The sequence below is a fragment of the Oncorhynchus nerka genome, linkage group LG1 (genome assembly GCF_034236695.1).
Source record: "Oncorhynchus nerka isolate Pitt River linkage group LG1, Oner_Uvic_2.0, whole genome shotgun sequence".
NCBI classification, from domain to species: Eukaryota; Metazoa; Chordata; class Actinopteri; order Salmoniformes; family Salmonidae; genus Oncorhynchus; species Oncorhynchus nerka.
The window spans coordinates 24,053,188-24,068,187 of NC_088396.1; the positions used below are offsets into that span (position 1 = coordinate 24,053,188).

At 47.4% G+C, this 15,000-nt stretch overlaps 1 protein-coding gene across 1 annotated transcript in view; it reads right to left on the reverse strand.

Annotated features, from left to right (window-relative positions):
• LOC115145587 (BCL-6 corepressor-like) overlaps positions 1-15,000 on the reverse strand; it is a 73,797-nt gene that overhangs the window by 6,276 nt on the left and 52,521 nt on the right. The window contains 2 exon segments of the mRNA XM_065017375.1: positions 6,004-6,149; positions 6,343-6,509. Coding sequence (XP_064873447.1) covers positions 6,004-6,149; positions 6,343-6,509 — 313 coding nt within the window.

Sequence of the window (15,000 nt, forward strand, 5' to 3'; positions counted from 1 at the left end):
AGACAGAGACACAGAGAGAGAGAGACACAGAGAGAGAGATGGGTAGAGAGAGATAGACAGAGAGAGAGACAGAGAGAGAGAGAGAGAGAGAGAGAGAGACAGAGAGGGAGGGAGGGAGACAGAGAGAGAGACAGAGAGACAAAGAGAGAGAGAGAGAGAGAGAGAGAGAGAGATAGACAGACAGACAGAGAGAGAGACAGAGAGAGAGAGAGAGACAGAGAGAGAGAGAGAGAGAGACAGAGAGAGAGAGAGAGAGAGAGAGGGAGACAGAGAGAGACAGAGAGAGAGAGAGAGACCTGGGCCCTGACAGTAAATCTCAGTAAGACCAAAATAATGGTGTTCCAAAAAAGGTCCAGTCGCCAGGACCACAAATACAAATTCCATTTAGACACTGTTGCCCTAGAGCACACAAAAAACTATACATACCTTGGCCTAAACATCAGCGCCACAGGTAACTTCCACAAAGCTGTGAACGATCTGAGAGACAAGGCAAGAAGGGCCTTCTATGCCATCAAAAGGAACATAAATTTCAACATACCAATTAGGATCTGGCTAAAAAAATACTTGAATCAGTCATAGAGCCCATTGCCCTTTATGGTTGTGAGGTATGGGGTCCGCTCACCAACCAAGACTTCACAAAATGGGACAAACACCAAATTGAGACTCTGCATGCAGAATTCTGCAAAAATCTTCAGTGTACAAAGTAGAACACCAAATAATGCATGCAGAGCAGAATTAGGCCGATACCCACTAATTATCAAAATCCAGAAAAGAGCTGTTAAATTCTACAACCACCTAAAAGGAAGCGATTCCCAAACCTTCCATAACAAAGCCATCACCTACAGAGAAATGAACCTGGAGAAGAGTCCCCTAAGCAAGCAGCACAATTAGACCCAACCAAATCATGAGAAAACAAAAAGATAATTACTTGACACATTGGAAAGAATTAACAAAAAAACAGAGCAAACTAGAATGCTATTTGGCCCTAAACAGAGAGTACACAGTGGCAGAATACCTGACCACTGTGACTGACCCAAACTTAAGGAAAGCTTTGACTATGTACAGACTTAGTGAGCATAGCCTTGCTATTGAGAAAGGCCGCCGTAGGCAGACATGGCTCTCAAGAGAAGACAGGCTATGTGCTCACTGCCCACAAAATGAGGTGGAAACTGAGCTGCACTTCCTAACCTCCTGCCAAATGTAGGACCATATTAGAGAGACATATTTCCCTCAGATTACACAGATCCACAAAGAATTTGAAAACAAATCCAATTTTGATAAACTCCCATATCTACTGGGTGAAATTCCACAGTGTGCCATCACAGCAGCAAGATGTGTGACCTGTTGCCACGAGAAAAGGGCAACCAGTGAAGAACAAACACCATTGTAAATACAACCCATATTTATGCTTATTTATTTTATCTTGTGTCCTTTAACCATTTGTACATTGTTAAAACACTGTATATATATAATATGACATTTGTAATGTCTTTATTGTTTTGAAACTTCTGTATGTGTAATGTTTATTGTTAATTTTTGTTTATTGTTTATTTCACTTTTGTATATTATCTACCTCACTTGCTTTGGCAATGTTAACACATGTTTCCCATGCCAATAAAGCCCCTTGAATTGAATTGAATTGAGAGAGAGACAGAGAGAGTGACAGAGCGAGAGAGAGACAGAGAGAGTGACAGAGCGAGAGAGAGACAGAGAGAGGGACAGAGTGATAGAGAGACAGAGAAAGAGATAGCTGGCTTGGTTCATGCGAAGGCTACAGGAACCTGCTAAAAATGAACCGCACATACACTCTCTCGCTCACACATATCACACAGATCCGGAAACACACACACACACACACACACACACACACACACACACACACACACACACACACACGAAGGCATTTAGACACAGTGAATCGTGGGATTGTCTGCATGCGCACACACACACACACACACACAAACCAAGCACACACACATACACAGACCAAGCACTCACACACACACACACACACACATACACAGACCAAGCACACACACACACACACACACACACATACCAAACACACACACACACACATACAAAGACACACACACACACACACACAGGAAGGCATTTAGACACAGTGAATCGTGGGAGTGTCTGCATGCACACACACACACACAAACCAAGCACACACACACACAGACAGACCAAGCACACACACACACAAACCAAGCACACACACACACAGACCAAGCACACACACACGCACACAGACAGACCAAGCACACACACACACACTGAGAGAGCAAGTGAGAGCTGGGCTGAGTGCCAGTACTGAGGCGTTGGGCGTATGGCGTGTGTTTGGAGGGATTAACGGCCTCCAGATGAGTGGGACCAGGTGGAGGGAGGAGTACACACACACACACACACACACACACACTCTGTTTCTCGCTCTCTCTGTAGCTCTCTCTGTCTATCATTCTAAACCTCACTCCGGTACGTTCCTCTATATCATCTCTCTGTCTATCATTCTAAACCTCTCTCCGGTACCTTCCTCTATATCATCTCTCTGTCTATCATTCTAAACCTCTCTCCGGTACCTTCCTCTATATCATCTCTCTGTCTATCATTCTAAACCTCTCTCCAGTACCTTCCTCTATATCATCTCTCTCTGTCTATCATTCTAAACCTCTCTCCAGTACCTTCCTCTATATCATCTCTCTGTCTATCATTCTAAACCTCTCTCCAGTACCTTCCTCTATATCATCTCTCTCTGTCTATCATTCTAAACCTCTCTCCGGTACGTTCCTCTATATCATCTCTCTGTCTATCATTCTAAACCTCTCTCCAGTACCTTCCTCTATATCATCTCTCTCTGTCTATCATTCTAAACCTCTCTCCAGTACCTTCCTCTATATCATCTCTCTCTGTCTATCATTCTAAACCTCTCTCCAGTACCTTCCTCTATATCATCTCTCTGTCTATCATTCTAAACCTCTCTCCGGTACCTTCCTCTATATCATCTCTCTCTGTCTATCATTCTAAACCTCTCTCCAGTACCTTCCTTTATATCATCTCTCTCTGTCTATCATTCTAAACCTCTCTCCAGTACCTTCCTCTATATCATCTCTCTGTCTATCATTCTAAACCTCTCTCCAGTACCTTCCTCTATATCATCTCTCTGTCTATCATTCTAAACCTCTCTCCGGTACGTTCCTCTATATCATCTCTCTCTGTCTATCATTCTAAACCTCTCTCCGGTACCTACCTCTATATCATCTCTCTCTGTCTATCATTCTAAACCTCTCTCCAGTACCTTCCTCTATATCATCTCTCTCTGTCTATCATTCTAAACCTCTCTCCAGTACCTTCCTCTATATCATCTCTCTGTCTATCATTCTAAACCTCTCTCCAGTACCTTCCTCTATATCATCTCTCTCTGTCTATCATTCTAAACCTCTCTCCAGTACCTTCCTCTATATCATCTCTCTGTCTATCATTCTAAACCTCTCTCCGGTACGTTCCTCTATATCATCTCTCTCTGTCTATCATTCTAAACCTCTCTCCGGTACCTTCCTCTATAGCATCTCTCTCTGTCTATCATTCTAAACCTCTTCTCTATATCAGTCTATCATTCTAAACCTTCCTCTTTATCATCTCTCTGTCTATCATTCTAAACCTCTCTCCAGTACCTTCCTCTATATCAGCTCTCTCTGTCTATCATTCTAAACCTCTCTCCGGTACCTTCCTCTATATCATCTCTCTCTGTCTATCATTCTAAACCTCTCTCCGGTACCTTCCTCTATATCATCTCTCTCTGTCTATCATTCTAAACCTCTCTCCAGTACCTTCCTCTATATCATCTCTCTGTCTATCATTCTAAACCTCTCTCCAGTACCTTCCTCTATATCATCTCTCTCTGTCTATCATTCTAAACCTCTCTCCAGTACCTTCCTCTATATCATCTCTCTGTCTATCATTCTAAACCTCTCTCCAGTACCTTCCTCTATATCATCTCTCTGTCTATCATTCTAAACCTCTCTCCAGTACCTTCCTCTATATCATCTCTCTGTATAGCACACTCACTATGAGTTTCTCTTTACCCTATTCTCTATCTCTTCTGCCTCACTCTGCCTCTTCCTCTCCCGTTCTCTCCTTCTCTCACAAGGTCGGCTGTCTGTCTCAGAGGTAATTGGGTAATTGGGTTTTACTTGTTTGGGGTCTTTGTGTGTGTAGTTCCTTTTCTTCCTCCATGTGTATGTAGCACTGAGAGCCCATTTGTGTCACACACACACACACACACACACACACACACACACACACACACACACACACACTATTTCTAGTCTCTAGAGTGAGTGTGCTCTCTGAGAAGCCCATTTCCGCACGTACACTGAGCAAACAGAGCGGATGTTGCTAAGTTACCAGATAGGCGAGCAAGCACGCACTCTGGCCAACTGAATCCCCTCACACAGGTGGTCTGGGGGTGGGGAGGAAGAAGGGACTGTTTTCAGCATGTCTGTATGTGTGTGTTTGTGAGAAAGAAAGAGAGAAAGATAGAAAAAGAGAGGGAGTGGGAACGTAAATGGTGAAGAGATTTTGGGCTACGGAGTATGAGGGCTATAATGTGGTATAGAAGCAGTATATGAGGGCTATAATGTGGTATAGAAGTAGTATATGAGGGCTATAATGTGGTATAGAAGTAGTATATGAGGGCTATAATGTGGTATAGAAGTAGTATATGAAGGGCTATAATGTGGTATAGAAGTAGTATATGAGGGCTATAATGTGGTATAGAAGTAGTATATGAGGGTTATAATGTGGTATAGAAGTAGTATATGAGGGTTATAATGTGGTATAGAAGTAGTATATGAGGGCTATAATGTGGTATAGAAGTATATATATGAGGGCTATAATGTGGTATAGAAGTAGTATATGAGGGCTATAATGTGGTATAGAAGTAGTATATGAGGGCTATAATGTGGTATAGAAGTAGTATATGAGGGCTATAATGTGGTATAGAAGTAGTATATGAGGGCTATAATGTGGTATAGAAGTAGTATATGAAGGGCTATAATGTGGTATAGAAGTAGTATATGAGGGCTATAATGTGGTATAGAAGTAGTATATGAGGGCTATAATGTGGTATAGAAGTAGTATATGAGGGTTATAATGTGGTATAGAAGTAGTATATGAGGGTTATAATGTGGTATAGAAGTAGTATATGAGGGCTATAATGTGGTATAGAAGTAGTATATGAGGGCTATAATGTGGTATAGAAGTAGTATATGAGGGCTATAATGTGGTATAGAAGTAGTATATGAGGGCTATAATGTGGTATAGAAGTAGTATATGAGGGTTATAATGTGGTATAGAAGTAGTATATGAGGGCTATAATGTGGTATAGAAGTAGTATATGAGGGCTATAATGTGGTATAGAAGTAGTATATGAGGGCTATAATGTGGTATAGAAGTAGTATATGAGGGCTATAATGTGGTATAGAAGCAGTATATGAGGGCTATACTGTGGTATAGAAGCAGTATATGAGGGCTATAATGTGGTATAGAAGCAGTATATGAAGGGTATAATGTGGTATAGAAGTAGTATATGAGGGCTATAATGTGGTATAGAAGTAGTATATGAGGGTTATAATGTGGTATAGAAGTAGTATATGAAGGTTATAATGTGGTATAGAAGTAGTATATGAAGGGTTATAATGTGGTATAGAAGCAGTATATGAAGGGTATAATGTGGTATAGAAGTAGTATATGAGGGCTATAATGTGGTATAGAAGTAGTATATGAGGGCTATAATGTGGTATAGAAGTAGTATATGAAGGGTTATAATGTGGTATAGAAGTAGTATATGAGGGCTATAATGTGGTATAGAAGTAGTATATGAGGGCTATAATGTGGTATAGAAGTAGTATATGAAGGTTATAATGTGGTATAGAAGCAGTATATGAAGGGTTATAGTTACTGACTAGTAGTTATGAAGGGAAGTAGTTAGTGACTGACCAGTGAGGAATCGCTCCATGCTGTCGCTGTGGGTCATCTTGAGCAGACCGCGGCCGGAGTAGGTGGCTAGAGTAGGGTCAGCCCCGTAGGACAGCAACACACGCACTACGTCCAGATGGTCATTCTCCACCGCGTCATGCAGAGGCCTGGACACACACACACACACACACATATGAAAATCATCTTCAAGGAAAAATGCATTATGAGATACACATTGTGTGTGTGTGTGTGTGTGTGTGAGTGCAATTCTGCATATTAGTGTGTGTGTGTACACGGCTTTATGTGTGTGCGCGTGTGTTTGCATCTGTGTGTGTAATGTATACAGCACTGTGAATGTACCTGGTGCCATCCTGTGCGCTGCAGTTGATGTCGGCCCCGTGCTCCAGCAGGTGTATGACTATAGAGATCCAGCCGCGGGCGCAGGCCTCGTGGAGGGCACAGTAGCCTGCGTAGTCCCTGTGGTTCACCTCACACACACGGTTCTCCACACAGTACAGCACCACCTCCTGCAGGGGACAGAGGGAGGGAGACACAGATGAGTGTGTGTTTACACCACAAACAACTGGACACACACATGCACACAGCCACACTGCACACAGCCACACTGCATACAGCCACACTGCATACAGCCACACTACACACTGCACACAGCCACACTGCACACAGCCACACTGCACACAGCCACACTGCATACAGCCACACTGCACACAGCCACACTGCACACAGCCACACTGCACACAGCCACACTGCACACAGCCACACTGCATACAGCCACACTGCACACAGCCACACTGCACACAGCCACACTGCATACAGCCACACTGCACACAGCCACACTGCACACAGCCACACTGCACACAGCCACACTGCATACAGCCACACTGCACACAGCCACACTGCACACAGCCACACTGTGTGCACACACACATACAACAGCACAGGAAGAATCCAAATGCAGAATCGGGACAACAACAATGACTCAGATAGAGCTAGTCTGTCAAACTCTCTCTGTCTGTCGTTCGTTCAACTATGACCAAAGTTGGAACACACTGTTGTAGAGCTTATGGCTGGAATCAGAACACACACAGATAGAGTGTATTGGGGGAAAACTGTTCAAACCATTCAGGAGTTGGAACCAATTATGTGGTTCTGACAATGAGAAACAGAACACAGAGAGGGTTGGGCTGGGTTCAGTTTGGTGTTTGTCATCTCTTGTTACTAAACAACCTGAGGGAGCGAACACATTGAGGCTTTAAATGGACCTCGCTAGCGGTGTGTGGAAACTGAAGTCTGATTTCACAGCTTTGTTCTGGTAGTGTAGGGGTTATATGTGTCTATATGGTGGTGCTCATTTAAATAGAGAGCATTGGCACACGCACGCACGCACGCACGCTCGCACGCACGCACGCACGCACGCACACACGCACACACACACACACACACACACACACACACACATCTAAACCTAGAAAACGGTTCCAAACTTCCATTTCTATGCTAATTCTGGACAGCCGTCGACTGCAAGTGTTTATCATACACTTTCTCTCGGAGAGCAGGAGGAGAGGAAGGGAGGAGAGAAGGAGGGGGGAGGGTAGTGGAGATGTAACAGGAGGAGAGGAAGGGAGGAGAGAAGGAGGGGGAGGGTAGTGGAGATGTAACAGGAGGAGAGGAAGGGAGGAGAGCAGGAGGGGGAGGGTAGTGGAGATGTAACAGGAGGAGAGGAAGGGAGGAGAGCAGGAGGGAGGAGGGTAGTGGAGATGTAACAGGAGGAGTAGAGGAGAGGAGGGGGAGAGTAGAGGAGAGGAGGAGGGGGAGAGTAGAGGAGAGGAGGAGGGGGAGAGTAGTGGAGATGTAACAGGAGGAGAGGAAGGGAGGAGAGCAGGAGGGGGAGGGTAGTGGAGATGTAACAGGAGGAGAGGAAGGGAGGAGAGGAAGGGAGGAGAGAAGGAGGGGGAGGGTAGTGGAGATGTAACAGGAGGAGAGGAAGGGGGAGGGTAGTGGAGATGTAACAGGAGGAGAGGAAGGGAGGAGAGCAGGAGGGAGGAGGGTAGTGGAGATGTAACAGGAGGAGAGGAAGGGAGGAGAGCAGGAGGGGAGGGTAGTGGAGATGTAACAGGAGGAGAGGAAGGGAGGAGAGACGGGGGGGTAGTGGAGATGTAACAGGAGGAGAGGAAGGGAGGTGAGCAGGAGGGGGAGGGTAGTGGAGATGTAACAGGAGGAGAGGAAGGGAGGAGAGCAGGAGGGGGAGGGTAGTGGAGATGTAACAGGAGGAGAGGAAGGGAGGAGAGCAGGAGGGGGAGGGTAGTGGAGATGTAACAGGAGGAGAGGAAGGGAGGAGAGCAGGAGGGGGAGGGTAGTGGAGATGTAACAGGAGGAGAGGAAGGGAGGAGAGCAGGAGGGGGAGGGTAGTGGAGATGTAACAGGAGGAGAGGAAGGGAGGAGAGCAGGAGGGGGATGGTAGTGGAGATGTAACAGGAGGAGAGGAAGGGAGGAGAGCAGGAGGGGGAGGGTAGTGGAGATGTAACAGGAGGAGAGGAAGGGAGGAGAGACGGGGGGTAGTGGAGATGTAACAGGAGGAGAGGAAGGGAGGTGAGCAGGAGGGGGAGGGTAGTGGAGATGTAACAGGAGGAGAGGAAGGGAGGAGAGCAGGAGGGGGAGGGTAGTGGAGATGTAACAGGAGGAGAGGAAGGGAGGAGAGCAGGAGGGGGAGGGTAGTGGAGATGTAACAGGAGGAGAGGAAGGGAGGAGAGCAGGAGGGGGAGGGTAGTGGAGATGTAACAGGAGGAGAGGAAGGGAGGAGAGCAGGAGGGGAGGGTAGTGGAGATGTAACAGGAGGAGAGGAAGGGAGGAGAGCAGGAGGGGGATGGTAGTGGAGATGTAACAGGAGGAGAGGAAGGGAGGAGAGCAGGAGGGGGAGGGTAGTGGAGATGTAACAGGAGGAGAGGAAGGGAGGAGAGCAGGAGGGGGAGGGTAGTGGAGATGTAACAGGAGGAGTAGAGGAGAGGAGGGGGAGAGTAGAGGAGAGGAGGAGGGGGGAGAGTAGAGGAGAGAGGAGGGGGAGAGTAGTGGAGAGGAGGAGGGGGAGAGGAGAGGAGATGTAACAGGAGGAGTAGAGGAGAGGAGGAGGGGGAGAGTAGTGGAGAGGAGGAGGGGGAGGGTAGAGGAGAGAGGAGAGGAGAGGAGGAGGGGGAGAGGAGAAGAGAGGAGGGGGAGAGTAGAGGAGAGGAGGAGGGGGAGAGTAGAGGAGAGGAGAGGAGGAGGAGGGAGAGTAGAGGAGAGGAGAATAGAGGAGGAGCGGGAGAGTAGAGGAGAGGAGGAGAGTTTAGGAGAGGAGGAGGGGAGAGAGTAGAGGAGAGGAGGAGGGGGAGAGTAGAGGAGAGGAAAGGAGGAGGAGAGAGTAGAGGAGAGGAAAGGAGGAGGGGGGGGTAGAGGAGAGGAGGGGGAGAGTAGAGGAGAGGAGGAGAGTAGAGGAGAGGAGGGAGGGGGAGAGTAGAGGAGAGGAGGAGGGGGAGAGGAGAGGAGGAGGGGGAGAGTAGAGGAGGAGGGGGAGAGTAGAGGAGAGGAGGGGGGAGAGTAGAGGAGAGGAGGAGGGGGAGAGTAGGGGGAGAGGAGGAGGAGGTAGAATAGAGGAGAGGGGGGGTAGAAGAGAGGAGGAGGGGGAGAGTAGAGGAGACGATGGGAGAGTAGAGGAGAGGAGGAAGGTGAGAGTAGAGGAGAGGAGGAGAGTACAGGAGAGGAGGGGGAGTAGAGGAGAGAGGAGGAGGGGGAGAGTAGAGGAGAGGAGGAGGGGGGGAGAGTAGAGGAGATGTAACATGAGGAGTAGAGGAGAGGAGTGGAGGAGGGGGAGAGTAGAGGAGAGGAGGAGGGGGAGAGTAGAGGAGAAGAGGAGGGGGAGAGTAGAGGAGAGGAGGAGGGGGAGAGTAGAGGAGAGGAGGAGGGGGAGAGTAGGGGGGAGAGGAGGAGGGGGAGAGTAGAGGAGATGTAACAGGAGGAGTAGAGGAGAGGAGGAGGGGGAGAGTAGAGGAGATGTAACAGGAGGAGTAGAGGAGAGGAGGAGGGGGAGAGTAGAGGAGATGTAACAGGAGGAGTAGAGGAGAGGAGGAGGGGGAGAGTAGAGGAGAGGAGGAGAGGAAAGGAAAATGAGGAAGTGGAGGGGATATAGAGTGAAGGTTAAGGAGAAGGAGAGGACAAAGAGAAAGAGGAAGAGGGATAGAAGAACAAAGTCCTCTAGCTCTGCCAACTGGAAATGGACTGAGGAGTGTTCCCAAGACTCATCTTGCTGTGTGTGTGTATATGTGCGAGTGTGCGTCTCAGACTGTGTGTGTATGGCGGAAGCATAGCGCTAAACCTCTGGAGCCGTGTTTAATATCGCTGTGAGAGAGTGAGGAGCTTAGCACGAGAGCTCCATCTCACAGCCAGACACACACACAGCCCTCCGCAGTAAAATGAGACGCTCTCCCACCCTCCTCCTCTTCCTTCTCTCTCCATCCCGTCCTCTAATCTCCCTCTCTAGAATGCTTCCCTGCGCTCAACTGTAATCAATGCATCCCTCAGACATTTAACCCTTCACACGCCAACATCAACACACCACACATCCCATCAGCTCTCTGTGAGTGTGAGTGTGTGTGTGTGTGTGTGTGTGTGTGTGTGTGTGTGTGTGTGTGTGTGTGTGTGTGAACCAGGACTGCCAAGCCTGGCGAGTCGACAGGAGAGAGATATGCCAAACACAGAGGAGGACAGCTATGTATTGCACACATGCATACAAACACACACACACACAGAAATAGCAATACATTTATAGCATTTCTGGCTAGAAGTCAGTGCTGAGGAGTTGAGCAGTGTGGATGTAGAATGAGTCTGTACGTCTGAGCTGAGGGGACCAAGCCCAGAGAGAGAGATGAAGATATCCACAGAGTCTCTTCTCATTACCATTTAAAATGCTGAGAGAGAGAGAGCCAGGGAGGGAGAGATACACAGAGAGGGGAGGAAGTGAGAGTGGGCTTTCATGTGAAGCGGCACGGAGGGAAAAACTAAACCAACATGAAATATGCAGAACGCAGAGTGTTGACTAGGGCATGCCAGGCGTGTATGTGTGTTACGTGTGCGCGCACATGGGAGATAGAGAGACACCGCGAGTGTAGGGAAGGGAGCATGAGTAGGTCAGTGTGTGTGTGTGTGTGTGTGTGTGTGTGTGTGTGTATGTATGTATATATATATATATATATATATATATATATATATATATATATGCATGCGTGTGAGACGCTCTGTGTATGTGTGAGACGCTCTGTGTATGTGTGTGTATATGTGTGTATTTGTATGTGTTTGAGTTGTGTGTATATATACAGTGGGGAGAACAAGTATTTGATACACTGCCGATTTTGCAGGTTTTTCTACTTACAAAGCATGTAGATGTCTGTCATTTTTATCATAGATACACTTCAACTGTGAGAGATATAAAACAAAAATCCAGAAAATCACATTGTATGATTTTTAAGTAATTAATTTGCATTTTATTGCATGACTCAGGTATTTGATACATCAGAAATGTAGAACTTAATATTTGGTACAGAAACCTTTGTTTGCAATTACAGAGATCATATGTTTCCTGTAGTTCTTGACCAGGTTTGCACACACTGCAGCAGGGATTTTGGCCCGCTCCTCCATACAGACCTTCTCCAGATCCTTCAGGTTTCGGGGCTGTCGCTGGGCAATACAGACTTTCAGCTCCCTCCAAAGACTTTCTATTGGGTTAAAGTCTGGAGACTGGCTAGGCCACTCCAGGACCTTGAGATGCTTCTTACGGAGCAACTCCTTAGTTGCCCTGGCTGTGTGTTTTGGGTCGTTGTCATGCTGGAAGACCCAGCCACGACCCATCTTCAATGCTCTTACTGAGGGAAGGAGGTTGTTGGCCAAGATCTCGCGATACATGTCCCCATACATCCTCCCCTCAATACGGTGCAGTCGTCCTGTCCCCTTTGCAGAAAAGCATCCCCAAAGAATGATGTTTCCACCTCCATGCTTCACGGTTGGGATGGTGTTCTTGGGGTTGTACTCATCCTTCTTCTTCCTCCAAACACGGCGAGTGGAGTGTAGACCAAAAAGCTCTATTTTTGTCTCATCAGACCACATGACCTTCTCCCATTTCTCCTCTGGATCATCCAGATGGTCATTGGCAAACTTCAGATGGGCCTGGACATGCGCTGGCTTGAGCAGGGGGACCTTGCGTGCGCTGCAGGATTTTAATCCATGACGGCGTAGTGTGTTACTAATGGTTTTCTTTGAGACTGTGGTCCCAGCTCTCTTCAGGTCATTGACCAGGTCCTGCCGTGTAGTTCTGGGCTGATCTCTCACCTTCCTCATGATCATTGATGCCCCACGAGGTGAGATCTTGCATGGAGCCCCAGACCGAGGGTGATTGACCGTCATCTTGAACTTCTTCCATTTTCTAATAATTGCGCCAACAGTTGTTGCCTTCTGACCAAGCTGCTTGCCTATTGTCCTGTAGCCCATCCCAGCCTTGTGCAGGTCTACAATTGTATCCATGATGTCCTTACACAGCTCTCTGGTCTTGGCCATGGTGGAGAGGTTGGAGTCTGTTTGATTGAGTGTGTGGACAGGTGTCTTTTATACAGGTAACGAGTTCAAACAGGTGCAGTTAATACAGGCAATGAGTGGAGAACAGGAGGGCTTCTTAAAGAAAAACGAACAGGTCTGTGAGAGCTGGAATTCTTACTGGTTGGTAGGTGATCAAATACTTATGTCATGCAATAAAATGCAAATTAATTACTTAAAAATCATACAATGTGATTTTATGGATTTTTGTTTTAGATTCCGTCTCTCACAGTTGAAGTGTACCTATGATAACAATTACAGACCTCTACATGCTTTGTAAGTCGGAAAATCTGCGAAATCGGGAGTGTATCAAATACTTGTTCTCCCCACTGTATATATATATATATGCGTGTCTCTCTGCCTGCGTGTGAGAAGCGTGAAATGCTCTGTGTATGTGTGTGTTTGTGTGTGTGTGTGTGTGTGTGTGTGTGTGTGTGCAAGCCCCGGGGGTCTGCCCCAGGCTTATCGCACACAGGCAGTGAGAGACGCGCTTCCTGAGAGGGAGCGATGGAGAGAGAGAGAAAAAAATGAGAGAGGGAGGGAGGGATAGGGGGAAGGAGAGAACCTGAGACTACACAAACAAGGCGCTGACCGCTGCACAAACAACACCCCCGCCTTCTCCTCCCTCCCTCCCCTCCCTCGTTCGTTCCCCTGGATGACATGCGGAGGAGAGGAAGGGGAAAAAAAGGGAAAAAATGAAAACGCTCTGAGAGAGAGACGCATAAATCAGAGCCGAGTCGGCTGACTGAGCCCCGCTGCTGCTCTGCGCCGCACCCGCGCGTGTGTGTGTGTGTGTGTGTGTGTGTGTGTGTGTGTGTGTGTGTGTGTATGTGTGTGTGTATGTGTGGAGAAAAACAGCCGTCACCACTGCTAACCACAGTCACCATGGCACATTAGAGGGCCATTAGAACACAATTATACTCCCAGCGCTTACCTCTCAGCCACACACACACACACACATACACAACGGCACACACACACACACACACACACACACACACAAACACACACACATACATACATACACAACCGCACACACACACACACACACACACACACCCAACCGCACACACACACACACACATACACAACCGCACACACACACATACACAACCGCACACACACACACACTACCCACCCTTCTTACTGCACCTATTAAACAGCCCCATCAAGACACCTCCATCAAAGATGAATTACACACACACACAAAGAAAGGAAGATTGATTGACACACACGGTGTACAGGCAACCTGCTGCAGAGGAAGGTGAGATAATAGATGATAGACAGACAGAATCATAGACAAAAAACGACACACACACATACACAGTCTGCGTGTTTTGAAAGGCACTGAGAGAGGACAAACGAAATCCTGTGGAAATGAAACCAGGGGTTATAGAGAAATACAGGCTGGGTCTGTTTTAAACACACATAGTGGGCCGCGGCGGGGGGGGTTAATTAACAGCAGTCACTGACAGCCCACTTAATGAACTACAGCCCAGAGAGAGTCAGAGAGAGAGTGAGAGAGAAAGAGAGAAGGGGAGAGGGGGAATGAGAAAGGGGATGCATTTTCACTCTTGGATGTGGAACTCTGTGTGTGTGTGTGTGTGTGTGTGTGTGTGTGTGTGTGTGTGTGTGTGTGTGTGTGTGTGTGTGTGTGTGTGTGTGTGTGCACGTGTAGAAAAGAGAGAGAGAGGGGGAAAAGAGAGAGAGAAAGAGGGAGGACGGAGAGAGAGAGGGAAAGAGGGAGGACGGAGAGAGAGAGAGAGAGAGAGAGAGAGAGGGGGGGGCAGAGAGGGGGGACAGAGAGAGAGAGAGAATGAGGGAGGAGAGCGTGAGGCAAGAGGGAGATTGTGAGAGTGTAAGGAAAGCAGGGAAAGGAGTGTGTGAGATCAGAAAAAGCTATGCCACAACAAAGACAGAGCACAAACACACACATACAGGGGCTAGTCTCTGTTTTCAGCTTCTCTTCGCTTCGCTGACAATCGGAGACCTGTCACATGCACATTCATTCAAAAAAACAACTGATATTTTCCTCCTTGTAAGTCTGCCACACTCATCCCTCCCTTCTCCAGACCTCATTCCACAGGGAAATACAACATTCCCACAATTCACTGTGGGGAAAACCAGGATTCACACCCCAATAGGGAAAGAGTTAAAAACTACCAAAAGAAGAAAGAGAGGTGAGAGAAAGAGGGGAGAAAGAGAGGAGAGAGAAAGAGAGGTGAGAGAGAGGAGAGAGAACGAGAGGTGAGAGAGAGGGGAGAGAGAACGAGAGGTGAGAGAAAGAGAGGTGAGAGAGAAAGAGAGGTGAGAGAAAGAGAGGTGAGAGACAAAGAGAGGTGAGAGAAAAAAAAAAAGACCTAGATGCACTATTGTAAAGTG